Source organism: Lithobates pipiens, unplaced genomic scaffold (assembly GCF_037356315.1).
Source record: "Lithobates pipiens isolate NorthernLeopardFrog02 unplaced genomic scaffold, aLitPip1_a1.2 Scaffold_30, whole genome shotgun sequence".
Lineage (NCBI taxonomy): Eukaryota > Metazoa > Chordata > Amphibia > Anura > Ranidae > Lithobates > Lithobates pipiens.
In genome coordinates this window covers 42029329-42057253 of record NW_027507791.1, presented here as the reverse complement: position 1 = coordinate 42057253, position 27925 = coordinate 42029329, and the positions used below count along the sequence as shown (strand labels likewise).

The window sequence follows — 27925 nt, the reverse complement described above, 5'->3', positions numbered from 1 at the left end:
GGTATGATCTGTTTGACCACATATATAAATATATGGCAGCCTATACTCATGGGGTGTATCGGTGATCGGAGGCTGCGTCCGTGTCTGTCTGTCCTTCCCTCCGTGTCTGACATCCGTCCGTCCGTCCCTCCCGGCCATGAAACTTCCAGCCCTCCCGGCCCATTCCAAATGAAACTTTAGCTCACCCTCCACCAGCGGCTGCGCGGTTTGGTCCTTACATGGATATGTGAAAGAGATTCGCCAAACTTTACCCGACCGACCATGTACAGGTGAGTCCTGCGATCGATGGCTGCAATGGAATACGTCCCTTTCATGGGGGAGGGGGAAGGGGGGGTTTATTGTGGGCAAAATTGGGAAAAAAAGTTGGCTGTATTTGTAAACAAAGGAGTTTGGGGAGTGTTGTGTTTGTTGTGTGATGTCATTCTTCTAAGGGGTTAAATGATCGATCAAACTATCTGTCTATCTATCTATCTATCTATCTATCTATCTATCTATCTATCTATCTATCTATCTATCTATCTCTCCATCTATTCCTCTTTCTGTTCTCTGCTTTCTTTTTTCTCTCTTTTCTTTTTTTTTTTCTCTCTCCCTTCTGCCTCCATCCCCCTCTTCTCCCCATTTCTTGCTCTCTCCCTCTTCCACTCTCTGTTTCTTCTCCTTTTTCCTATCTCGATCTTTCCTTTCCTCTCTTTTCTTTTTCTATGTCCCCCTTCCACTCACTTTTTCTCACTCTTATTTTCTCCCTATTTCTTGCTCTCCCCCTGTTCCATTCTCTCTTTCTCTCTATCTTTTCTCTCTCACCCTTCCTTCCTTCCTTCCTTCCTTCCTTCCTTCCTTCCTTCCTTCCTTCCTTCCTTCCTTCCTATCTCTTGTTCTCTCTCTTCCTTCTTTCCTATTTCTTGCTCTCTTGTTCTCTCTATCTTTTCTCTCTCATCCTTCAATCCCTCCCTCCTCCCTTTCTTCCTTCCTTCCTAACTTACTTCTTTCCTTCCTTCCTAACTTACTTCCTTCCTATCTCTTGTTCTCCCTTTCTCTCTATCCTTTCTCTCTCACCCTTCCTTCCTTCCCTTTCCTTCCTTCCTTCCTTCCTTCATATCTCTTTTTCTCTCTCTCTTCCTTCCTATCTCTTGTTCTCTCTCTCTATCCTTACTCTCTCACCCTTCCTTCGTTTCCTCCCTTCTTCCTCCCTTCCTTCCTGTCTCTTTTTCTCTCTCTCTCTTCCTTCCTTCCTATCTCTCGTTCTCTCTATCTTTTCTCTCGCACCCTTCCTTCCTTGCTTCTTTCCTTCCTTCCTCTCCCTTTCTTCTTATCTCTTGTTCTCTCTCTTATTTCTACTCTTGTTGTCTCTCTCTTCATCCATATGTCTTTCCCTTCCCCTCTTCCACTCTCTCTCTCTTTCACTATTTCTTTCTTTCTTTTTTTCCTCTTGCTCTCTCCCTTTTCTGCTCTCTCTTTCTCATTTTCTTCTTCCGCATGTGTTGCTTTCTCCCTGTTCCACTTTCTCTTCTCTTGTTTTTACTCTCACTTTTTTTATTTTCTTTCTTTCTTTCTTTCTTTCTTTCTTTCTTTCTTTCTTTCTTTCCCTTTACTTCCTTCCTCTTGCTCTCCCTCTTTTCAGCTCTCTTTCTCACTTTCTTCTTCCCCATGTGTTGCTCTCTCTCCCTGTTCACCTCTCTGTTTCTTTCTTTTTTCTCTGACTTTTTCCTTTCTTTCTTATGTTATCTTTTCATACTTATCCCTTGCTCTCTCTCTCTTCCCCTCTCCCTTTCTACCTCTCTATCTCTTGCTTTCTCCCTTTCTCATTCTCTCTCACACTTTCTTTTTCTCTCTCTCTCTCTCTCTGTTCCTTTCTATTACTTCCTCTCTCTCTCTCTCTCTGTTCCTTTCTATTACTTCCTCTCTCTGTTCCTTTCTATTACTTCCTCTCTCTGTTACTTTCTATTACTTCCTCTCTCTTTTCCTTTCTATTACTCTCTCTCTCTCTCTCTCTCTCTCTCTGTTCCTTTCTATTACTTTCTCTCTCTCTCTCTCTCTCTCTCTGTTTCTTTCTATTACTTCCTCTTTCTCTCTATTCCTTTCTATTACTTCCTCTTTCTCTCTATTCCTTTCTATTACTTCCTATTTCTCTCTCTTTCTATTACTTCCTCTTTCTCTCTGTTCCTTTCTATTACTTGTTCTCTCTCTGTGTTCCTTTCTATTACTTGCTCTCTCTCTCCTCCACTCTCTCTTTCTTCCTCCCCATGTCTTGCTCTCTTCTTTTTCAATTTTTTATCTCTCTCTCTCTCTTTTCCTTCCTCTCTCCCTTCCTTTCTATTTCTTGCTCTTTCCCTCTTCCACTGTCCTTTCTTTATCCCCCCCCCCCCACATCCACCTCATTCATTTAACAACCTTGCACATTTCCCAACACTCAGACAATCCTGCCACTCCCACCCCCAGTCTGGGAAGGGTTAAGTCCCCCCATTGTCTGTGAAGTTTATGGATTTTGTATTAGCGGCCGTCTCTGTGTTGTGCGGCTGCTCGCAGCATGGAACATCTGTCACCTCTACGCCGGAATCACCCAGTTGACATGTCATCTGTTTCCTCGCCGTCTAGGGTGGTAACGGCCCCATCCCCTAGTAAACAACCATCAGCAGTCGCTGATCTCGGTTTCTCGGGCCTCGGTCTTGCGTCTCTGTTGCGCTTTTTAGCACTCGAAGGGTTAATCGAAGTGATTTTTTTTTTTTTTTTTTTAATTGATGGTTTTACAGTTTTACTTGCCAATCAAACAACTTTGAATTGGAAATGTTAAAATTTTGGGTATTCAGAGCAATAAAATCGTCATAGGGTGTTTGAAGACGCTCGAGGTGACCATAGACGAAGAGCGACCATAGACGATGGCGAGGACCAACCGGGTCCCCGAAATAATATTCCAAGCTGCATTGTTTCTGTTTGTATATCAGATTTAATAAATTTTTTTTTTTACCTTTTTAAATTGTGTGCATAGGCGGTGTTAACCCGTACGCTATTTTTACGTGAGTGTTGACCCGTATGCTACCCTTATGTGAGTGTCAACCCTCATGTTACCTTTACGTTCACCTGTATGCTACCCTTACATTAACCCTTACGCTACCCTTACATGAGTCTTAACCTTTATATTACCTTTTCCTGAGTCTTAACCCTTCCACTACCCCTGCATGAGTTTTTACCCTTATGCTACCTTTTCCTGAGTGTTAAGACCCCAAGTAGGGGTAGCGTAAGGGTTAACCCTCATGAAAAGGTAGCATAAGGGTTAAGACTCAAGTAAGGGTAGTGTAAGGGTTAACTCTTATCCTACCTTTACTTAAGTCTTAACCCTCATGCTACCTTTTCGTGAGTGTTAACCCTTATGTTATTACGTGAGTGTTAACCCTTAACCGAATGTTAACCTGTATGCTACGATTACATGAGTCTTAACCCTTGCGCTACCTTTTCGTGAGTGTAAGCCTTACATGAGTCTTTGCTACCTTTTCCTGAGTGGTAAGACCCAAGTAGGGGTAGCGTAAGGGTTAACACTCACGAAAAGGTAGCATAAGGGTTAAGACTCAAGTAAGGGTAGTGTAAGGGTTAACCCATATGCTACCTTTTCCTGAGTGTTAACCCTTACGCTACCTTTGCATGAGTCTTAACCCTTATGCTACCTTTTCCTGAGTGGTAAGACCCAAGTAGGGGTAGCGTAAGGGTTAACACTCACGAAAAGGTAGCATAAGGGTTAAGACTCAAGTAAGGGTATTGTAAGGGTTAACCCATATGCTACCTTTTCGCGAGTGTTAAACCTTACCTGAATGTTAACCTGTAGGCTACCCTTACATGAGTCTTAACCCTTGCGCTACCTTTTTTGCGAGTGTTAACCCTTACACTATTACGTGAGTGTTAACCCTTACCTGAATGTTTACCCTTGCGCTACCCTTACATGAGTCTTAACCCTTGCGCTACCTTTTCGCGAGTGTAACTCTTATGCTATCCATACATCAGTCTTTGTCCTTATGCTACCTGTTCCTGAGTGGTAAGACCCAAGTAGGGGTAGCGTAAGGGTTAACACTCATGAAAAGGTAGCGCAAGGGTTAAAAAGGGTAGCATTCAGGCAAGGATTAACACTCACGAAAAGGTAGAATATGGGTTAACCCTTAAAATACCCTTACTTGAATCTTAACCCTTATGCTACCTTTTCGTGAGTGTTAACCCTTATGCTACCTTTTCGTGAGTGTTAACCCTTACGCTACCCCCTACTTGGGTCTCACCACTCAGGAAAAGGTAGCATAAGGGTAAAGACTCATGTATGGATAGCGTAAGGGTTACACTCACGAAAAGGGAGCGCAAGGGTTAAGACTCATGTAAGGGTAGCGTAAGGGTTAACATTCAGGTAAGGGTTAACACTCTCGTAATAGTGTAAGGGTTAACACTCACGAAAATGTAGCGCAAGGGTTAAGACTCATGTAAGGGTAGCATACAGGTTAACATTCAGGTAAGGGTTAACACTCATGAAAAGGTAGCATATGGGTTAACCCTTACTTGAAGCTTAACCCTTATGCTACCTTTTCATGAGAATTAACCCTTACTCTACCCATACATGAGTCTTAACCCTTATGCTACCATTTCCTGTGTGGTAAGACCCAAGTAGGGGTAGCGTAAGGGTTAACACTCACGAAAGGGTAGCATAAGGGTTAAGACTCATGTAAGGGTATCGTAAGGGTTCACCCATATGCTACCTTTTCATGAGTGTTAACCCTTACCTGAATGTTAACCTGTATGCTACCCTTACGTGAGTCTTAACCCTTGCGCTACCTTTCCATGAGTGTTAACCCTTACACTATTACGTGAGTGTTAACCCTTACACTAGTACATGAGTGTTAACCCTTACACTAGTACATGAGTGTTAACCCTTACACTAGTACATGAGTGTTAACCCTTACGCTATTACGTGAGTGTTAACCCTTAACTGAATGTTAACCTGCACGCTGCCCTTACATAAATCTTAACCCTTGTGCTACCTGTTGGTGAGCGCACCCCTTACACTACCCCATTACAATACTCCCTGTTTAAATTTGTAGCCTTTAAAAAAAAAAAAAAAAAAAAAAAGGGAACACGCAGAATCGTTGGCTTTGTTATTGTATCAATATTCGGTTTTATGTTGGGTTTGGTTTTGCTGTTTATAAGCCCTATTATGACCTTTTCGGTGAGCCCGCCCTTCCATTGAGTGTTTTGGCGAGCTGCGATAGATAAAGAGATAAATCGATAACACGCGTGACCTAAATCTCTCTGCCCCCCCCCCATCATTTTATCGATATCGCCGTCCCCACCCTACTACGGCTATAAATGGGTCTGCCTAGGTTAGCAGGTGCAGAAAAACGCTTATAATAACTTTTACTACAGCTCAATAATAACAACCATTAAAAAAAAAAAAAAAAGCAAATCTCAGTCACAAACTGATATAAATACATACTTGATCATTCAACGGCGAAGCGACTGACCTGAAGAGCTTGCAATCTACAGATAGTCGCTGCTGCTGCAGCCGCTTTGGAGGAGGGGAGGGGCGCTGGTGGACAAAATATTTCTTTAAGTACGGATGGTGGTCACATGACTTTTGTTTGTGTCTTGAAGTGCGACACTCGTCTGCTTTTGTTGGTGAAAAATGCGGCGTTAAAAAACAAAACAAAAAAAAATAAATAATTTTCACTCCCTGAGCATTTGCCTAAAATTGTTCACGTTAAATCGTTTTTTTTTGTTTTTTTTTGCCAGTTTATCCCTTTTTTTTTACATTTTGCTGTTTAAAACTATAAAAGGATAACCTGTTGCTAACGTAGAACTAAAGTTAACCCGGCATGTAGGTAGAGGAGACCATTTAAATCCAGAAATTCGATTTTTATTTTTTTTTTGGCAATTTCTGTTTTTAAAATTTTATCAAATTTGTGAAAAGCAAACACAGATCAGGCTAAAAATGACAAAAAAAAGCACAATTTTTTTTTTTGTACATTTGTAAAAAATGTTGTACATTTTGTAAATTTTTTGTACATCTCTATATCTTTATATACATAGAACAACAATGTTGTGCTATAACAAAAACACATTCTTTTTTTTTTTGCTTAATTTTATGTTTAACATTTTCTTTTTAATTGATGATAGTTTCATCTTACAAAACCATTTAACAAAACATTTTTTTTTTGTTTTTATTAAATTAAATTTTTTTAAATTCAGTTTAATTCAGTTAACTTCCATTTTATTTACTGTGCTTTTTTTTTTGTGTGTCTCGGCGCAGTCTTTATTTTTATTTTTTTTCCCTGTCACTATGCAGCTCCCAAAGGAAATGTTTGTTTTATCCCTTATAGACAATAGCTACAAGGTCATGTTAAAGCTAAAAAAAGAAAACAAAACAAAAAAAAAAACCAAACAGCTGACACAATGAATAATCTGATAAAAAAATAAACTGCAGAAAAAAGATTTCTAAGTTAATAATAATACAATTATATTTAGAGGTCTATTAATTAGCACGCACCTCTTAAGAGTCACAAGACTTTCACTCATTATAAAAGATATCTAAAAAAGCAATATAATATCTGATTGAAAAAACAGCATACAAAATAAAAAAAAAAAACAAAAAAAATAATAAAAAAATACAATAAAAAAATAATAATAAAAAAACCCAACCTTCACCTATTATAAAAAAAACAAAACATCTGATTAAACAAAACAGCATACAAAATTCTAATAAACAAATAAATAATTAAATAAAATTAATAATAATAATAAAATGATTTTTAGAGGTCGATTAATTAGTACGAATAATGAATAATCTGATAAAAAAAAAAAAAACAGCAGAATTTTTTTTTTTCTAATTTAATAATAATACAATTATATTAAGAGGTCTATTAATTAGTAAACACCTCTTAAGAGGCAGAAGACTTTAACTCATTATAAAAGATATATATAAAAAAAAAATAGTAAAATTATATTTAGAGGTCTATTAATTAGTACGAATAATGAATAATCTGATAAAAAAAAATACAGCAGAAAAAAAATACTAACTTAATAATAATAATACAATTATATTTAGAGGTCTATTAATTAGTACATACTTCTTAAGAGTCAGAAGACTTTCACTCATTATAAAAGATATAGTAAAAAATATATATAACATCTAAATAAAAAAAACAGCATACACAATTCTAATAAATAAATAATTAAATAAAATTAATTAATAATAAAATTATATTTAGAGGTCTATTAATTAGTATGTACCTCTTAAGAGTCAGAAAACTCTTACTCATTATAATATATATATAAAAAGGCAATATAACATATGATTGAAAAAACAGCATACAAAATTCAAAAAAATTATAAAAATAACAAAAAAATAAAAAAAAAATAATAAAAAACCCAACCTTCACCTATTATAAAATATATATAAAAAAACAATAATACAATATATACTAAAGGGTTCATTTACCAATGTTTATAATAAGATTAAAAAAACTCCCCATAATAAAAAATATATAACTTCAAGATCATGTTCAAGCTCAACATTCTAATAAAAAAATCAGCAGAACAGAAAAATTCTAAAATAAAAATATAATTATTTTGAGGTCTGTTTATCGATGCAATATCCAAGTTTCAAAAAACTGTTACCTATTTTTTTCACATTTAAAAATGGTTGACTCAAAGTTGTGTGAATATTGGGTGTAAACATTGGCAAACTGTCCCGCCTTTAATTAAAAAAATATCATTAACTTTAAGGCCATGTTAAAATGTAATAATCTGATAAAAAAAAAACAACAGCAAAATAAAAAAAAACAAAAGGTCTATTTATAAATGTTTACACCCAAAATTAAAAAAACTTTTACCTATTTTTCACAAAATCCCCCCCCCCCCCCCCCCCCATAACATTATTTAACTTCAAAGTCATGTTAAAGCTTAATAATCAGATTTAAAAATCTACAACAAAATGAAAAACATAAAAATAAATAAAATAATACAATTTGAGGTCTATTTATTAATGTTTACCCCCAAGATTCACACAACTTTCACCCAAAAGTCAACATTGTTTTTATTTGAAAACTTTCACCCATTTTCACATAAAAAATGATTGACTCTTGGGTGAAAACGGTGTGAATCTTGGGTAGAAACATTGGCGATGTCCCCCTTTAGTAAAAAAATATACATTTAAAGTCTGCGAAAGCTTAATAATCGGATTTAAAAAATCAACAGCAAAATTGTAAAATAAAAAAAATGTCAATAATATTTTGAAGTCTATTTATCAATGTTTAGCCCCAAGATTCACAAAACCTTCACACAATTTTCACATAAAAAATGGTTGACTGCTGGGTGAAAATTGTGTGAATTTTGGGTGAAAGCATTGATAAATCTGGCCCTCTTAATAAAAATGAAAAAGTCATGTTAAAACGTAATAATCTGATTACAAATATCAACAGAAAAATTCTAAAAATAAATAAATACAATTAATATTTTGAGGTCTGTTTATCAATGTTTACCCTCAAGATTCACAAAACTTTCACCCATTTTTCACATAAAAATGGTTTATATATAAATATTTATAATAAAAATATCAATTAAATTTTTTTCTTATTAGAACTTTTTTTAAAGATGCTTATTTTTAAATTTTGCAAGTTTACATGTTACAGTAAAACTTTTTTTATTATTATTATAAAAATAATATGTTATTTGTACGTTTTTAAGTCAGGCATCAAATAACATCTCCATAAGATTTAGTACAATTTTTTTTACAGGGCGTGCACCGTGCCACAAGCAGTTCCTTTATTTATTGAGATTTTTATGATGATAAAATGACGGTTTGCCCTTTGGAGGCAGTTATTAATCTGTTATATTGGGGGGGGGTGTCGAGTTTTTGTCAGAAAAACTGGGCATCTCTTGGGACAGTCGAGATGTGCATGAGATACAGAATAAAGCTGCCCGCATGCAGGACATTTTTGGCCTTTGCTGAAAAAGTAATTTTAAAAAAAAAGTAATTTTCGGTCTTTGCTAATATAGTTTTATATATATATATATATATATATATATATATATATATATATATATATATATATATATATATATATATATATATATATATATATATATATATATATATATAAATTCATTTTCGGTCTTTGCTGATGAAGTTATATTAAAATAAAAGTAATTCTTGGTCTATGCTGATAAAATTATAAAAAATAAAACAAAGCCATTTTTGGTCATTGCTGATAAAGTTATTTAAAAAAAAAAAAAAAAAAGGTAATTTTTGATCTTTGCTAATAAAGTTATATATAAGTATATATATATATATATATATATATATATATATATATATATATATATATATATATATATATATATATATATATATATATATATATATATATATATATATATATATATATATATATTTTTTTTTTTTTTTTAAGAAAAAAGTAGTTTTGGTCTGATAAAGTTATAAAAAAAAAAAAAAGAGTAATTTTCGGTCTTTGCTGATAAAGTTATTTATATATAAATAATTTTTTTTTTTTTCATATTTAAAAAAAAGTAGTTTTGGTCTTTGCTAAAAAAAATTATAAAAAAAAGTAATTTTTGGTCTTTGCTGATAAGATAAAAAAAAACGAAGCAATTTTTGGTCATTGCGGATAAAGTTATATAAAAAAAAACGTAATTTTTGGTCTATGCTGATAAAGTTTTATAAAAAAAAGTAATCTTTGGTCTTTGCTGATAAAGTTATAAAAAAAGGTAATTTTTGGTAATTGCTGATAAAGTTTTATAAAAAAAAAAGTAATCTTTGGTCTTTGCTGATGAAGTTATAAAAAAAGGTAATTTTTGGTCTTTGCTGATAAAATTACATATATTAAAAAAAATTAAAGTTTTTTTTGGTCTTTGCTGATAAAGTTATAAAAAAAGGTAATTTTTGGTAATTGCTGATAAAGTTTTATAAAAAAAAAAGTAATCTTTGCTGATGAAGTTATAAAAAAAGGTAATTTTTGGTCTTTGCTGATAAAATGACATATATTAAAAAAATAAAAGTTTTTTTTGGTCTTTGCTGAAAAAAAAGAAAAAAAGAAAAAAAATATTTTTGGTCATTGCTGGTAAATTATATAAAAAAAAGTCCCTTTCTGTCTTTGTTGATAAAGCTATATATAAAAAAGTTACAGTTTTATATATATATATATATTAGTAGTTTTGGTCTTTGCTGATAAAGTTTTATTAAAAAAAAGTCATTTTCGGTCTTTGCTGATAAATTTATATATAAAATGAATAAAACTTAATTTTCGGTCTTTGCTGATAAAGTTATAAAAAAATAAAATAAAAAAGTCATTTTCGGTCTTTGCTGATAAATTTATATATAAAATGAATAAAACTTAATTTTTGGTTTTGCTGATAACGTTTAAAAAAAGAAAAAAAGTTGCAGTAAAACATAAAGGTATGATTTATTTGTACCCCTTGCGTCGCCCAGGTGGGAGGATCCTTTTAGCCCGTTTACAAAAACATTTCGGCGCTCCGCTCTCCCGGGCCTGTCAGATTTTATTTTTAATTCACCAAAACGAATACATTGTATCTTTTTCTGTATTCCGGAAAAATATCGCCCCGGTTGGTATTAATAAGTAATCAGGGAGTGTTCATAATCCTGATTAAATCCCGACTTTCCTTTCATTAAGCAATAAACAGCCCTAACGAGGCTCAAGTGAGCCGTGTAAACGCTTCTAATGGGCGACTCAGACTTCATAAACTGGACGCCGCTTATGTTTTATCTTCGCCGCGCAGGGAAGTTGGATGGAGTTTGAAAGAGAAAAAAACAAAAAAAAAACAAAAAAAAAAAACAAGGAGGAAATGAGAAGGTGGCTCCTTTGACTTTACAACAAGCATTTGTCTTTGGAGGACTGCGTTTCGGAAGTCCTAAAAGGGCGCTAAAGGCTCGCCGATGGCCAATTAGATTGGAGAGGGGGAAATTTAGGGGTCTTAATCTCATTGTGAGAGCTAATCAGCTGGAGAGGATAATGAGCCGGTCTTTAGAACAGGATGGGGGGGGGGGGGAGCTCCTTCACCGCTCCCCGCCCAGCAAAAACTCACCAGCCTGAACCGCGGCGGAGAATGGGAATTGCTTGGTTGCGGGAGGCTGCCCTCTGATTGGCCAATTTATCTCTCCTAATTGCCGTATGGGACAAATTAAACATTTATGGACTCTGGCGGTGCGTTACACAAAGTGCGTTGATGTGCGTAACTTACAACGCACAACCGGCACGCTTTTGCGCCCTACCACAGCGGAAAAGTGCTAACCCAGCCTTAGGCTAGGTTCACATCTGTGCGTCTCGGGAACGCATGCAAAAATGTGCGCTTTCCTGACACATGATGCCCCTTAGCAGATGCGCCATTATATTGTCAAAGGCGCCCCCACTTACCTGCAAACGCATGTGAAGACGGGTCGGGCCAGGGGCAATCAGGCTGGGAAGGAGCGGGCCGGGGACAGTCAGGCTGAGAAGTGATGGCCAGGCACAGTCAGGCTGGGAAAGGTCGGGCCAGGGACAGTCAGGCTGGGAAGGGACGGGCCAGGCTCAGTCAGGCTGGAAAGAGGCGGGCCAGGGACAGTTGGACTGGGAAGGGGATGGGCCAGGGACAGCCAGGCTGGGAAGGGGCAGGCCTGGGACAGTCGGGCTGGAAGGGGCAGACCAGGCAAAGTCAGGCTGGGAAGGGACGGGCCAGGGACAGTCGGACTGGGAAGGGGGTGGGTCAGGGACAGCCAGGCTGGGAAGGGGCAGGCCTGGGACAGTCGGGCTGGAGGGGGCAGACCAGGCAAAGTCAGGCTGGGAAGGGACAGGCCAGGGACAGTCGGGCTGGGAAGGGGCAGGCCAAGGATTGTCAGGCTGGAGGGGGGCGGGCCAGGGACAGTCAGGGTGGGTAGGGAAAAGCCAGGGACAGTCAGGCTGGAAGGGGGCAGGCCAGGGACAGTCAGGCTGGGAATGGACGGGCCAGGCTCAGTCAGGCTGGAAAGGGGCGGGCCAGGGACAGTCGGACTGGAAGGGGCAGGCCAGGCACAGTCAGACTGGGAAGGGGATGGGCCAGGGACAGTTAGGCTGGGAAGGGGCAGGCCTGGGACAGTCGGGCTGGAAGGGGCAGACCAGGCAAAGTCAGACTGGGAAGGGACAGGCCAGGGACAGTCGGGCTGGGAAGGGGCGGGCCAAGGATTGTCAGGCTGGAGGGGGGCGGGCCAGGGACAGTCAGGCTGGGAAGGGGTGGGCCAGGCACAGTCAGGCTGGGAAGGGGCAGGCCTGGGACAGTCAGGCTGGAAGGGGGCGGGCCAGGGACAGTCAGGCTGGGAAGGGGCAGGCCAGGGACAGTCATGCTGGAAGAGGGAGGGCCAGGGACAGTCAGGTTGGAAGGGGCGGGCCAAGGACACTCAGGCTGGGAAGGGGTGGGCCAGGGACATTCAGGTTGGAAGGGGTTGGCCAAGGACAGTCAGGCTGGGTAGGGACGGGCCAGGGACAGTCAGGCTGGAAGGGGTGGGTCAGGGACAGTTGGGTTGGAAGGGGTGGACCAGGGACAATCAGTCTGGAAGGGGCGGACCAGGGACAGTCAGGCTGGGAAGGGGGCAGGCCAGGGATAGTCAGGCTGGAAAGGGCGAGCCAGGGACAGTCAGGCTGAAAGGGGTGGGCCAAGAACAGTCAGGCTGGAAGTGGGTGGGGCAGGGGCGGGCCAGGGACAGTCGGGCTGGAAGAGGCAGACCAGGGACAGTCAGGCTGGGAAGGGGTGGGCCAAGGACAGTCAGGCTTGGGGGGACGGCCTAGATGATGCTGGCCCTCTTCCAGCCAGGAAATGAGGCTGGCTCTATCTGACTTGATGCAGCTTCTAATGCACATGGTGAGAAGCTCACAGTGTGCAGTGAAATCAGAAGAAGCCGTATCAGTCCAGGAGAGGAGCTGCTACAACTGTGCCAGACTGAAGGGAAGTCTGGAAGTCGGATTGAAGGGTTGCATGCCCTCCATGACTACTTGCAGGTTTAGTTGCAGTCTCTAACGCTGTGAAACACCCCTGAGCAAAGGCTGTGAGGATCTCCAGTAGTTAGCTGTTGGTGGGTAGCAACTGCTGCCATGACTTGTCTTTGCTTGAAACCCAACGTGGCACAGGTGACCCGAGGCTGCAGTGTAGTGCAGGCAAGAATCACTTGTATCGCCGAGCCCACAGCAGTGGAAAACTAGAAATTTTGGAAGAGAAAGTGTACAGCCAGAGATTTAAACAGAACGCTACAAACGGGTTGATTTTCCACTGCGGGTTACTCAGCAACAACCCCATGACTGCACAAAGTAATGGCAATGCCTCCATTGTTTCAGAATATTCTATAAGAACTCTACAGCAAGGTTCTCTACTCCTATGTGTCTTTTTTCTGGTGGCGTTTTACTGTAGTTGGGAAGTCAGGTTGGTGGGACAGTTAGGTAGCTGTGAACAACCTTATCCCGGCCATAGATGACAATTTTCAGACAATTTCAATAAGCCATCAATTGCTACTACAAGAAAAATAAATTAAAAGAAAGAAGGTGAACTGCCCGCAAGGGCTTGCAGAGACCATAGAACACTCCAAACTGGTCGATTTTCCACTGCTGGTTACTCAGCAACGGCCCCATGACTGTACAAAGAAATGACAATGCCTCCATTGTTTCAGAACATTCTATAAGTCTTCTACAGCTGAGTTCTCTACTCCTGTGTGTCTCTATACTGTTGGCCCTTCACCATAGTTTGGAAGTTAGGTTGGTGGGATAGTTAGGTAGCTGTGGAAAACCTTATCCCGCCCATATATGACAATTTTCAGATAATTTCAACAAGCCATCAATTGCTACTATAAGCAAAAGAAATTAAAAGAAATAAGGTGATCTGTCCCCAAGGGCTTGAACAGATCATAGGACGCTCCAAACTGGTTGATTTTAAACTGCTGGTTACTCAGCAATGGCCCCATGACTGTACAAAGTAACAGCAATGCCTCCATTACTTCATAATATCATATAAGACGTCTACAGCAGACTTCCCTACTCCTGTGCGTCTCTATACTGTTGGCTTTTTACCGTAGTTGGGAAGTTAGGTTGGTGGGACAGTTAGGTAGCAGTGACAAACCTTATGCCGCCCAGATATGACAATTTTCATACAATTTCAGCAAGCCATCAATTGCTACTATGATCAAAAGCAATTAAAAAAAAAGAAGGTAAACTGGCCCCAAGGGAATGCACAGACCATAAAACACTCCAAACTTGTTGATTTTCCACTGCTGGTCACTCTGCAACGGCCCCATGACTGTACAAAGAAATGACAATGCCTCCATTGTTTCAGAACATTCTATAAGACTTCTACAGCAGAGTTCTCTACTTCTGTGTGCCTCTATAATGTTGGCCTTTCACCATAGTTTGGAAGTTAGGTTGGTGGGATAGTTAGGTAGCTGTGAAAAACCTTATGCCGCCCATATATGACAATTTCCAGATAATTTCAACAAGCCAATAATTGCTACTATAAACAAAAGAAATTAAAAGAAATAAGGTGATCTGTCCCCAAGGGCTTGAACAGATCATAGGACGCTCCAAACTGGTTGATTTTCCACTGCGGGTTACTCGGCAATGACTCAATGACTGTACAAAGAAATTACAATTCCATCATTGTTTCAGAACATTCTATAAGGCTTCTACAGTAGATTTCTCCACTCCTGTGTGTCTCTATACTGTTGGCTTTTTACCGTAGTTGGGCAGTTAGGTTGGTGGGACAGTTATGTAGCAGTGACAAACCGTATTCCCTCCCAGATATGATCACTTTCAGACAATTTTAATGAGCCATCAAATGCTACTACAAGCAAAAGAAATTAAAAGAAAGAAGGTGAACTGCCCTTAAGGGCTTGCGCAGACCATAGAACACTCCAAACTGGTTGATTTTCCACTGCAGGTTACTCAGCAATGACCTGATGACTGTGCAAAGTAACAGTAATGTCTCCATTGTTTACCATAGTTGGGAAATTAAGTTGGTGGGACAGTTAGGTAGCTGTGGAAAACCTTATCCCGCCATTATATGACAATTTTCAGACAATTTCAACAAGCCATCAATTGCTACTGCTGTACAATCAAAAACAATTTAAAGAAAGAAGTTAAACTGCCCCCAAGGGCTTGCACAGACCATAGGACGCTCCAAACTGGTTGATTTTCCACTGCGGGTTACTCGGCAACGGCCCCATGATTGTACAAAGTAATAGCAATGCCTCCATTGTTTCATAACATTCTATAAGACATCTACAGAAGACTTCTCTATTCCTCTGTGTCTCTATGCTGAATGGAATGCTTTGCAATAAATGAAATCAATCAAAAACCAGAAGACGATTGCGTTTACTGACGCGTTCCATTTGGGTCACTGTGACTCGATTGTCCAGCAGTCGATAGGAAACACTTAATCGCATAGAGATTAAAGAGCCTGTTGCTACGACGCGCATCAATGTGTTTTTCGTGCGCTGCAACGCAGGACCCCTGCATGCTAAAAGAACCTAAAAATTACTCACCTTTATTTGTGCACCCCTACGCGTTTCGTGTAGGGCAGCCTTTTCATTTCAATGGGCTGCCCTATGCAAAAAAAACACAGAAAACAAATCCCTGAGGCTTGCTACACAACTCAAGGGGCGACCAAGCACATGCGAGTTTTACTGTGCGTTTTCAGTGTGTTCCCAGGTGTGATTGAGTGTGGGCGCGACCACGTGGTTTTTGTGAGTACCTACGCATTTCGTGTAGGGCGGCCTTTTCATTTCAATGGGCTGCCCTATGCGCGAGAAACACAGAAACCAAATCCCTGAGGCTTGCTACACAACTGAAGGGGTGACCAAGCACATGCGAGTTTTACTGTGCGTTTTCAGTGTGTTCCCAGGTGCAACTGAGCGTGGGTGCGTCCGCGCGTTTTTTGTATGATTCCCTACGCGTTTCGTGTAGGGCAGCCTTTTCTTTTTAATGGGCTGCCCTATGCAGAAAACGAATCCCCGAGGCTTGCTAAGCAACTAAAGGGAAGACAAAGCACATGCGAGTATTACTGTGTGGTTTCAGTGTGTTCCCAGGTACAACTGAGTGTTCGGGGCAACTAGCGCATGTGAGCTCTTGTGCGTTTTCCAGTGTGCTCCCGGGCGCGACCAGGCGCGGGCGCGCGCTTCCACGCGTTTTTTCCTGCATTTTCTGCATGCGTGTATGGCAGCTCAATTATTTTGCTTCCTATGTCCAAGAAGCGTGGAAAACAAATCCCCGCAGGGGCGACTTGAGCGTACGGGCATCTCCGTGCGTTTTTAGTGTGTTCCGGGGCAGCCAATCCATTTCAATAGGTTGCCCTATGCATGATAAACGCAGAAAGACAAATCGCTGAGACTTCCTTCGCAACTAATAGGGGCGACCAAGTGCAATGCGAGTTTCCTGTGCGTTTTCAGTGTGTGACTGAGCGTGAGCGCGTCGGCGCTTTTTTGTGAAACCCTACGCGTTTCGTGTAGGGTAGCCCATTCATTTTGATGCTTGAGAAGCGTGGAAAACAAATCCCTGAGGCTTGATTTACCGCTACAGGGGGCGACTGAGCCTACGGGCATTTTTAGTGCGTTTAGTGCGGTTTTTAGTGCGTTTTTATACAAGAGATAAATTTAAAAAAATGAGGGGTCTGCTTTTAAAAAATTCAAGACGTTTTTAATACTAATTAAAGAAATTTTCTTTTTAATTTTCAAAAAATAATAAATAGAAAATAATAATAAAGAAAATTTTCAAAAATAATAAATAGAAAATAATAATAATAAAGAAAATATTCAAAAATAATCAATAGAAAATAATAATAAAGAAAATATTCAAAAATCATAAATAGAAAATAATAATAAAGAAAATATTCAAAAATAATAAATAGAAAATAATAATAATAATAAAGAAAATATTTAAAAATAATAATAAAGAAAATATTCAAAAATAATAAATAAAAAATAATAATAAAGAAAATATTCAAAAATAATAAATGGAAAATAATAATAAAGAAAATATTCAAAAATAATAAATAGAAAATAATAATAAAGAAAATATTCAAAAATCATGAATAGAAAATAATAATAAAGAAAATGTTTAAAAATAATAAATAAAAAATAATAAAGAAAATATTCCAAAATAATAAATAGAAAATAATAATAAAGAAAATATTCAAAAATAATAAATAGAAAATAGTAATAAAGAAAATATTTTAAAATAATAAATAGAAAATAATAATAAAGAAAATATTCAAAATTTATAAATAGAATAGAATAATAAAGAAAATATTTTAAAATAATAAATAGAAAATAATAATAAAGAAAATATAAAAAAATAATAAATAGAAAATAATAATAAAGAAAATTTTCAAAAATAAAAGCTTTGTTTACGTTCTAAAAATAGATGTTATTGTTTGTTACAAATCTACAGGTGCAGTGTACAAATATTTGCAACTTTGTTTCTATTTTTTTTTTGTGTAAACATCGTCTTTTCCGATCCGCCAAACATTCCTCCAATCAAAATTTGCGGCATCTACGCGGCGTTCCTGATATTGGCCCATATGTGGCCCCTCATCACCCGATAATAGGATCTGAGGGATGAGCCGGGCCCCGGCTGTATACAGGAAAATCCGACATAATGCGTTTTCTGCCCGTCTAATTTGCACCTTCATCCCTTCGGTTTTGGCAGAATCCAATCTGGAATATTACATTACGGGGGTTAGCGAGGGCCCCGAACATATCGCTGCGCCCGAGAGCTGCTAATCCAATAAACTTCCCAGGACCGCCATGAAAAGAGGGCATTTGTATGAGTACAACCCCCCCTCCCCATCCCCCCCCCCACTCCCTGACAATGGGTGTTCCCATTAATCACTGTCCGTGTCACCGAGGAGGGAGCCGAGACATATGGAATTATCCACAGAATACATTCCCCATCAACAAAACTCGTTCCAAGATGGAATCTCCATTCAATATGAACTGAGGATTGTCATGGGGGGGGGGGGGGGCGCTCTATCTAAAGATAGATAGATAGATAGATAGATAGATGATAGATATGGGATATAATGGATAGATAGATAGATAGATAGATAGATAGATAGATAGATAGATAGATAGATAGATAATAGATATGGGATATAATGGATAGATAGATAGATAGATAGATAGATAGATAGATGATAGATATGGGATATAATGGATAGATAGATAGATATGGGATATAATGGATAGATAGATAGATAGATAGATAGATAGATAGATCAGGATTAAAGGGTATGTGTACCCTTATGCCTCATACACACGGTCGGATTTTCTGATGGAAAATGTGCGATCAGATTGCGTTGTCGGAAAATCCGACCGTGCGTGGGCTCCATCTGACTTTTTCCGTCGCGTGTAGACAATTACGACGGAACAAAGTGCCACGCATGCTCAGAATAAACTAAGAGATGAAAGCTATTGGCTACTGGCCCGTTTATAGTCCCGTCCTACGTGTGTGGCGTCATCTCGTTCAGAACAATCGGATTTTCTGACAACTTTGTGCGACCGCAATGGGATAGATAGATAGATAGATAGATAGATAGATAGATAGATAGTAATAGAAAGATAGTGATAGAAAAACAGCAATGGGATAGAAAGATAGATAGATAGATAGATAGATAGATAGATAGATAGATAGATAGATAGATAGATAGATAGATAGATAGATAGATAGATAGATAGATAGATTAAAGTGTATGTACACTAAAGCTGACCATACATTATACAATTTTCTTATTCAATTACTATAAGATTTATCTACATCTATGCAGTAGAAGGTCCTTCCTGATTGGATACACATTGAACATAGGTGTGACCTCATATTATATGTTTTTTGTATTAATGAACTTCTCTTATTTCCTTCGACTGACAGATAGATAGATAGATAGATAGATAGATAGATAGATTATCAATAACTATATTTAGATTCATAAATAAATGGACTGATTACAATTTGATAAATACAGATAATAGATAGAATAGGTAGATATAAATAGATAGCGAGATAGATAGATAGATAGATAGATAGATAGATAGATAGATAGATAGATAGATTATTAATAACTCTCTAGCTTCATAGATAAATAGACTGAATACAATTTGATAAATACAGATAATAGAATAAGCAGAGATAGATAGATAGATAGATAGATAGATAGACAGACAGACAATCAAGATCAGGATTGAAGGGTAGGTGTACCCTAAGGCTGGCCATACATTATACATAGATAGATTATCGATAACTATATACAGATTCATAAATAAATGGACTGATTACAATTTGATAAATACAGATAATAGATAGAATAAGCAGAGATAAATAGATCAATTTCTCTCTCTCACGCCTGGTTTTGGGTCCCGTGGCCCTTTAAAGTGAAGGGGGTAGTGTGTCTGCAGAGCTGGCAATCAGCGGGGGAGCCGCCTGGCACTGGGCACACAGGAGAAGCCAACAGTCATTATGGGGCCTGGCACTGAATGGGTTAATGATATGCCCAGCTGTCAGGACTCTGTACAGCATGAAATGAGCAGATTACTGCAAATTATTCCAGCACTGTATATAGCCTGAGGACCCCACTATTCTACTATACACAGGGGGCTCCACACTTCTATACATAGATATGGGAGAGATAGATAGATCGATAGATCGATAGATCGATAGATAGATAGATAGATAGATAGATAGATAGATAGATAGATAGATAGATAGATAGATAGATAGATAGATAGATAGATAGATAGTAACAGATAGATAGATAGTAACAGATAGATAGATAGTAACAGATAGATAGATAGTAACAGATAGATAGATAGTAACAGATAGATAGATAGATAGATAGATAGATAGATAGATAGATAGATAGATAGATAGATAGATAGATAGATAGATAGATAGATAGATAGTAACAGATAGATAGATAGATAGATAGATAGATAGATAGATAGATAGATAGATAGATAGATAGATAGATAGATAGATAGAGTAGTTAGACTAAAGCAGTAGGTACATTATACAGATATATAAATAGATAATGTAGAAACATAGATAAAAAAATAGATAGTTAAAAACAGATGTAGAGATAAATAGATAACAGATAGAAGGTATATATATATATATATATATATATATATATATATATATATATATATATATATATATATATATATATATATACATATATATATAAGATATATATTTAGATGAATAGATAGAAAGATAATAGATATGGCAGGTAGAGTGAAGCAGTATGTTAATAACATTATATAGATAGATAGAAGTTTAGTTGTTGTGTATGGAGTTGTGGATATTCCATAGACAGGACCAATAGAAGACCCCCCCCAGACTGTGGGTAGATCACAGCTGTGTGTCCTCCATATGTCTGTATTGGTGGATTCGGTGACATACGGGCTAATTTAATATCCACCCCCAGACCCCCTCCCCTCCCCCCTCCGCCTTCCCATCCATCCACCACCTGTCCTGTCTCAGGAGACCCCGGAGAGAAAAATGCTTTTTCATTTCCATCTATATTCCTGTCCCCCCCCCCGGTCACAGCGATGGGTGCCTCGTCCTGTCCCTCTCATTTGTACAAGTTGTCATCTCCACTTAGTGTGAGAGAGGAAGACCCTCGTATATGACAGCGATATCCGCTCCCCCACTCCATCATCCATCTTCCACTCATTTCTGCCTGATCTCCTCACCATTAACGTTCTCCACCATCTTCCCCTGACACCTCATCCTCCTACCATTAGCCTGACATCTTATTTCCCCATGACTAATGTATCCACTATATACCCTCTTTAAAGACATAATCGGGAACGGGGGAGGGGGGGGGACAAAATGAAGCCCGAAGTGTCATTGTTCTGGGACCCCCAAGTATCAGTGTGTCAGGAATAGTGCCCCATCATTGGTATCAGTGGAGGGAATAGTGCCCCATCATTGGTATCAGTGGGAGGAATAGTGCCCCATCATTGGTAGCAGTGGGAGGAATAGTGCCCCATCATTGGTATCAGTGGGAGGAATAGTGCCCCATCATTGGTGTCAGTGGAAGAAATAGTGCCCCATCATTGGAATCAGTGGGAGAAATAGTGCCCCATCATTGGTATCAGTGGGTGGAATAGTGCCCCATCATTGGTATCAGTGGGAGGAATAGTGCCCCATCATTGGTATCAGTGGGAGGAATAGTGCCCCATCATTGGTATCAGTGGGAGGAATAGTGCCCCATCATTGGTATCAGTGGGAGGAATAGTGCCCCATCACTGGGGTGAGTGGGAGGAATAGTGCCCCATCATTAGTATCAGTGGGAGGAATAGTGCCCCATCATTAGTATCAGTGGGAGGAATAGTGCCCCATCTTTGGGTCCTGGGTTTGGGGATTAGCATCTCCCGCACCACAGAGGAAGCCGGTAAAATTGTCATTGACTCATTTATGGATTTCTATTGCGTAGTTGGCAAGTGCCAAGTAAAGTTTCCTGGGAATATTCTTATCATGGATGTAATATTATTATCATCTCACAGAAGCTGGAGAGACACATAAGACACATCCCACCAACTTCCATAAATATACCAAAAAATATCCTGATCAGCACTCGGTGTCAGGTCACATAGACTGGCTCTAGGCCACAAGCCGATAAATACAACCAGACTGCACTTTGTAATCCGACAGATATGGAAAGCAACCGCCTTGTTCAGAAATATGAAATAATATCATATGGGGTCCAGAAAAATCACACACTTGGGGGTCCAAAACAATGAAACACTGACACTTGGGGGCCACAGAACAATGACACACCGATACTTGGGCCTCAAGGCCTCCCACTGATACCAATGATGGGGCACTATTCCTCCCACTGATACCAATAATGGGGCACTATTCCTCCCACTGATACCAATGATGGGGCACTATTCCTCCCACTGATACCAATGATGGGGCACTATTCCTCCCACTGATACCAATGTTGGGACACTATTCCTCCCACTGATACCAATAATGGGGCACTATTCCTCCCACTGATACCAATAATGGGGCACTATTCCTCCCACTGATACCAATGATGGGGCACTATTCCTCCCACTGATACCAATGATGGGGCACTATTCCTCCCACTGATACCAATGATGGGGCACTATTCCTCCCACTGATACCAATGATGGGACACTATTCCTCCCACTGATACCAATGATGGGGCACTATTCCTCCCACTGATACCAATGATGGGGCACTATTCCTCCCACTGATACCTATGATGGGGCACTATTCCTCCCACTGATACCTATGATAGGGCTCTATACCTTCCACTGATATCAATGATGTGGCACTATTCCTCCCACTGGTTCCAATAATGGGACGCTATTCCTTCCAGAACAACAAAACACTGACACCTGGGAGTCTAGAACAATGACACCCTGGCACTTGGGTGTTCCAGAACAACGACACCCTGACACTTGGGGGTCCAGAATAATGACACACTAACACTTAGGGGTCCAGAACAATGACACCCAGACACTTGGGGATCCAGAACAATAACAAACTTGCACTTGGGGTATCCAGAACAATAACTTCCTGACACTTGGGGGTCTCAGAACAATGATGCACTGACATTTGGGCATCCCCGAACAATGACAAACTAACACTTGGGAGGTCCAGAACAATGGCACACTGACACTTGGGGGTCTCAGAACAATGATGCACTGACATTTGGGCATCCCAGAACAATGACAAACTAACACTTGGGAGGTCCAGAACAATGGCACACTGACACTTGGGGGTCTCAGAACAATGATGCACTGACATTTGGGCATCCCAGAACAATGACAAACTAACACTTGGGAGGTCCAGAACAATGGCACACTGACACTTGGGGATCCAGAACAATGACACACTGATACTTGGGGGTCCAGAACAATAACAAACTTGCACTTTGGGGTATCCAGAACAATGACTTCCTGACACTTGGGGGTCTCAGAACAATGATGCACTGACATTTGGGCATCCCCGAACAATGACACACTGACACTTGGGGGTCCAGAACAATACCAAACTTGCACTTGAGGTATCCATAACAATGACACCCTGACACTTCGGGTTCCTGAACAATGTCACACTGACACTTGGGGATCTAGAACAATGGCACATTGACACTTGGGGATCCAGAACAATGACACCCTGACACTTGGGGTCCCAGAACAATAACACACCGATACTTGGGCCTCACGGCCTTCCACTGATACCAATGATGAGGCACTATTCCTCCCACCAATACCTATGATAGGGCTCTATACCTTCCACTGATACCAATGATGAGGCACTATTCCTCCCACCAATACCTATGATAGGGCTCTATACCTTCCACTGATACCAATGATGGGGCACTATTCCTCCCACTGGTTCCAATAATGGGACGCTATTCCTTCCATTGACACCAATAATGGGCACTATTCCTCCCACTGACAGCAATAACGCGCCCTTTTGCAGGCCACTAATTCTTAACGGCACCCCCAAAGATCTGGGAATGGAGCCCCAGGCATTAAAATGCTGCATGATTTCTCAAATCTTCTTTTTTTTTAGCTATAACTCCTTTCGATCATTTCTCCCATGTAGGACAACCCCTTGAAATAAATGGGCTGTCCTACTACACGCCGCGCAGAAATGCGCTGAACCGCAGGCGTGCTACGATGGTGCGAACATAGCCCCAAAGTGATGTTACTTGGCCGAATTACTTACAGTTAGAGCCTGGTATTGTTATGGACCCTATGCCAGGAGGATTAGATTGCAAGCTCTTGCGTCAAATCTTTTCCCTTCGATAAAAATTGCTCCCCCCCCCCGATGAAAGTTTCTTGGCGTAAAAAATAGAAATCGATAATAGCATTATATTTTCCATGCAATGAGCAATCTGCTGTTTATTGGCTTCCCTGTTTACGAGTTTGCAATCAAGATGTTTTTTTGTTTTTTTTCCTGTAGCTTTATTCCTTTTTATGTTGTTTTTCCCTCCTATGTACTATCCTCCCATTCCCATTAAATTCCTTTTTTTATTTATTTTTTCATGTTGGCAGAGTTCCCTTCGTAGCCATTAAGAAACCTTTTCTATAATTTCTCTGTTTCTCTTCGTTCCAGGGGGACCATCAAGAACGAGAAGCACAGCGAAAGGGAAATAAAAGTTAATCTCAGCTGAACACTTTTTATGAGTTAAATATTTCTCTTAAGTGCGTTTTCCAAGCTGAAAAAAAGAAAAAAGAAAAAAAAATCTGCCACGGCTTGCTGGGATCGACGCCTTTCGCAGCTTGTCCACGTCACGGGGGTTTGTTTCATGACATCCAGAGGGGAGCAACTTTTCAGAAGCACTTTATAGAATCATTTTTTTTGGGCTGTTGGAAGTCTACGTTTTGGAACCTTCTGTAGAGGAATGATGCTGAACTCTGACCAGACAGAAATCCCGGCCCATTCAGAGACCGAGTCTGTGTTCAGCGATTGCGGAGGCGGGGGCGGACTCGGCGAGGCTGGGGGACTCAGCTTGTGCGGAGAAACCAGGATTTGTGAGGCCGGCGATGCCGTCAAAAGGGAGCTTCAGCACTTAAGTCGGGAGGAGAGGCGCCGCAGGAGGAGGGCAACGGCCAAATATCGCACGGCACACGCTACCCGGGAGCGCATACGGGTGGAAGCATTCAACTTGGCCTTTGCGGAGCTGAGGAAGCTTCTTCCCACTCTGCCTCCTGACAAGAAACTGTCCAAGATCGAAATTCTACGGCTAGCTATATGCTACATCTCCTATCTCAACCATGTTTTAGATGTTTGATGGGTTTGAGGTTCCCCTGATTGGGCTACAACGTGCCCTCTTTATTGGATGCTGCTGTATTCAGCTATGGACTAAGATGCTAGGACAGAGAAGATTTGTGGGACCAAATGTTTCCCTCATTTGTGGATTTTTGTAGATTCCCCACTCTAGAATGTAAGGATCCTGCCTTTCAGAGACCACCTACCCTTTGCCTTTTCCATGCCTCCTCCAACCTTCACAATACATACCCACAGGCATGGCTCTGAAAGTCCCACCTAAATCGATACCATGGTTCTCATAGATGAACCAATTGGGTAAAAGCCTTGAAATGCCAGAGTCATTAAATACAAAAGTCAAGTCAAGTCTTTTCCATGCCTCCTCCAACCATCACCATACATACCAACAGGCAAGGCTCTGAAAGATCCATCTAAATCTCTACCATGGTTCTCATAGATCAACCATTTGGGTAAAAGCCTTGAAATGCCAGAGTCATTAAATACAAAAGTCAAGTGAAAGCTTTTCCATGCCTCCTCCATCCATCACCATACATACCAACAGGCAAGGCTCTGAAAGATCCATCTAAATCTCTACCATGGTCCTCATTTACATAGACCAACCATTTGGGTTGAAGCCTTGAAATGCCGGAGTCCTTAAATACAAAAGTCAAGTGAAAGCTTTTCCATGCCTTCTCCATCCATCATCGTTCATACCAACAGGCAAGGCTCTGAAAGATCCATCTAAATCTCTACCATGGTTCTCATTTACATAGACCAACCATTTGGGTTGAAGCCTTGAAATGCCGGAGTCCTTAAATACAAAAGTCAAGTCTTTTACATGCCTCCTCCAACCATCACCATACATATCCACAGGCAAGGCTCTCAAAGATCCATCTAAATCCCTACCATGGTTCTCATAGACCAACCATTTGGGTGGAAGCTTTCAAATGCCGGAGTCCGTGAATGCAAAAGTCAAGTCTTTTCCATTCTTCCTCCAACCATCACCATATATACCCACAGGCATGGTTCTGAAAGACCCACCTAATGGTTCTCATAGACCAACTATTTGGGTGAAAGCCTTCAAATGCCGGAGTCCTTAAATACAAAAGTTTTAGCTGTCTAGTGTCGCCTTGTTTTGTGACCAACCCAAATGTCCCTCCTTAAAGATTTATCTTACCCTTTCTAGGATCAGGCAAAGAAAATATAAATTGCTATATGATCAAGTGATTTCACATGTCATTGAATACATTTTGGTTACGTTGCACTTTTACACCAAAAACTATGCCCATCAACACCCTCATACACATGGCTGAGAAGTTTATGAATTTGATATAACATTTAGAGGAATTGGAGTCTTCTTAAGTCATGTCTACATAGGTACTTCCAGCCTTTCAGCCTAAGCATTGGATGAACAGATCTTTAGGAAATTTGGCAACACATCTACAGTAAATCTCAAAGGAATCCAGCAACCTTCTTTGTCGAGCAAGCAACAGAAGTGGTCAATATTCTTCTCACTGGCCTGATTTCAAGATTATTATTGACATATTAAGCCTGAAATTGTCCAAGTTTCTCATTAATCTCATAAATTTCTTTCCGTATCTTCTCCAGTTTTACTAGTTGTCCATATGGTCCTATGTACACCATATGGCACCCATGTATAAAACATACAATACGTCCTAGATAGAAAGACCTTTGACCCCCTTTGCTGACAAAGAAGGAAAACCAACCCAAATGTACAGTACATCGGTGTCTATGAAGTAATGCCCTGTTCCTTAAGCAGGAGGTCCTAATTTATTGATGAATAGTTTCAAATGTGCACTTTTTTCATAGGAAAATCAATATATAGATTATTATTATTAGGAAAATTTGGGTCTACGTTTACGAGTATGTATGTAGTTGGTCGTAGCTCTCTGTAGACCGGTTAGCTCTTTGTTGGTGGATCAACGAGACCAATGGATGATCCTTTAAGAAAGTTTAGCTTTTACTTCCAAGGTGACGATGTCCAATAAGCTCCACCATGGCCAAATATCTATTCAACAAACTCGCTACAACAACTAATACTACCTACTCTTAGTTAGTCAATGAAGTGGAAAAATAGTAGTCTCTTAAATGTCCATCAACCACATGGCCAAAGTTAATAACATCTTGTAATTTGTGTAGAAAAAATAAATAAAAAAGTTTTAGGTGTAAATGACAAAATTTAAGCAGATAATTTTACCAAATTAGGTTTATATTTCTCAGAATTGGGCTGTTTGCGTCTCGGGGGGAAATGTATCCTTTTCAATGCTAAGTGAGAAAGGTTTCATTCTCTCAATGGAAAAAGAGCATTGGAAAAGAATGGCCTTTTATCAAAATTTGGCAAAACTTTTCATATCAAGTTTTCCCACACCACGATTTGTAACTAACTTAAGACTGAAAAGGTTGAAAAGTTAATTATAAAAATAAGAGTAATCAGAAAATAATTTAGATGAAAAAGGTTTATTATTTTTTTATACCAGTTTTACTTAGTACCTTCAACTTTCGCTACTACTGTTGATTTTCATGTTTACCCTCTTTGACGAGGTTAATGTGCCAGGAAATAATTTATTTATTTTATTAATTTATTTATATGTCATTATTTATTTACTGTGTTGTGCACTTTTATGAGGAAAAAAAACAAAAAGCAAATAATTTTTGACAATAAAGTACACATGGACTTGTGCGATTGGCCCCAGAGCAAAGGAGACTGACAGGCCGCCCGCGTACATGTCCAACCTCCGTTCCCGTCTGTGAAAGCCTCTTTTGTAGCTACGTCTGACGACCTTTATTAAGCCTTGAAATGAAAAAAAAATTGTAAATACTTTGAGTATGTTTTATGTGTTTAGAAAGGATACAAACTATTTATGATTTCTTAAAAAACCTGAAGGATTCGATTAAAAAAAAAAAGAAAAAAAGAAAAATGCTTTTGTGTTTTATTTTAGCTTTTTTTGTTTGTTTTTCTATCTCTAATTTCCACTCTCATTCCTTTCTTGCGCAACAATTTTCCTCCTAAATTTGTTCCCTTCTTTCTATCCCTCATTACTTCCTTTTCCCTTCCCGGCTAATATTCTTAATTTCCTTTAACTCTCTTTCCTTTCCTTCCATCCTTC

The 27925-nt window shown here is 39.4% G+C and overlaps 1 protein-coding gene across 1 annotated transcript; it reads left to right on the top strand.

The window, feature by feature from the left end:
* Positions 1 to 31: 31 nt before the first annotated feature.
* Positions 32 to 27459, top strand: NHLH1 (nescient helix-loop-helix 1). Its single transcript, XM_077464086.1, has 2 exons — positions 32 to 269; positions 24144 to 27459. Exon 2 carries the CDS (start codon positions 24433 to 24435, stop codon positions 24820 to 24822), a length of 390 nt encoding a protein of 129 aa, XP_077320212.1. The 5' UTR covers positions 32 to 269; positions 24144 to 24432; the 3' UTR covers positions 24823 to 27459.
* The last annotated feature ends 466 nt before the right edge of the window (positions 27460 to 27925 follow it).

What these genes read in the sequence shown, in the direction of transcription:
- NHLH1 (XM_077464086.1), top strand. Translation starts at nt 24,433, where the DNA reads ATGATGCTGAACTCTGACCAGACAGAAATCCCGGCCCATTCAGAGACC.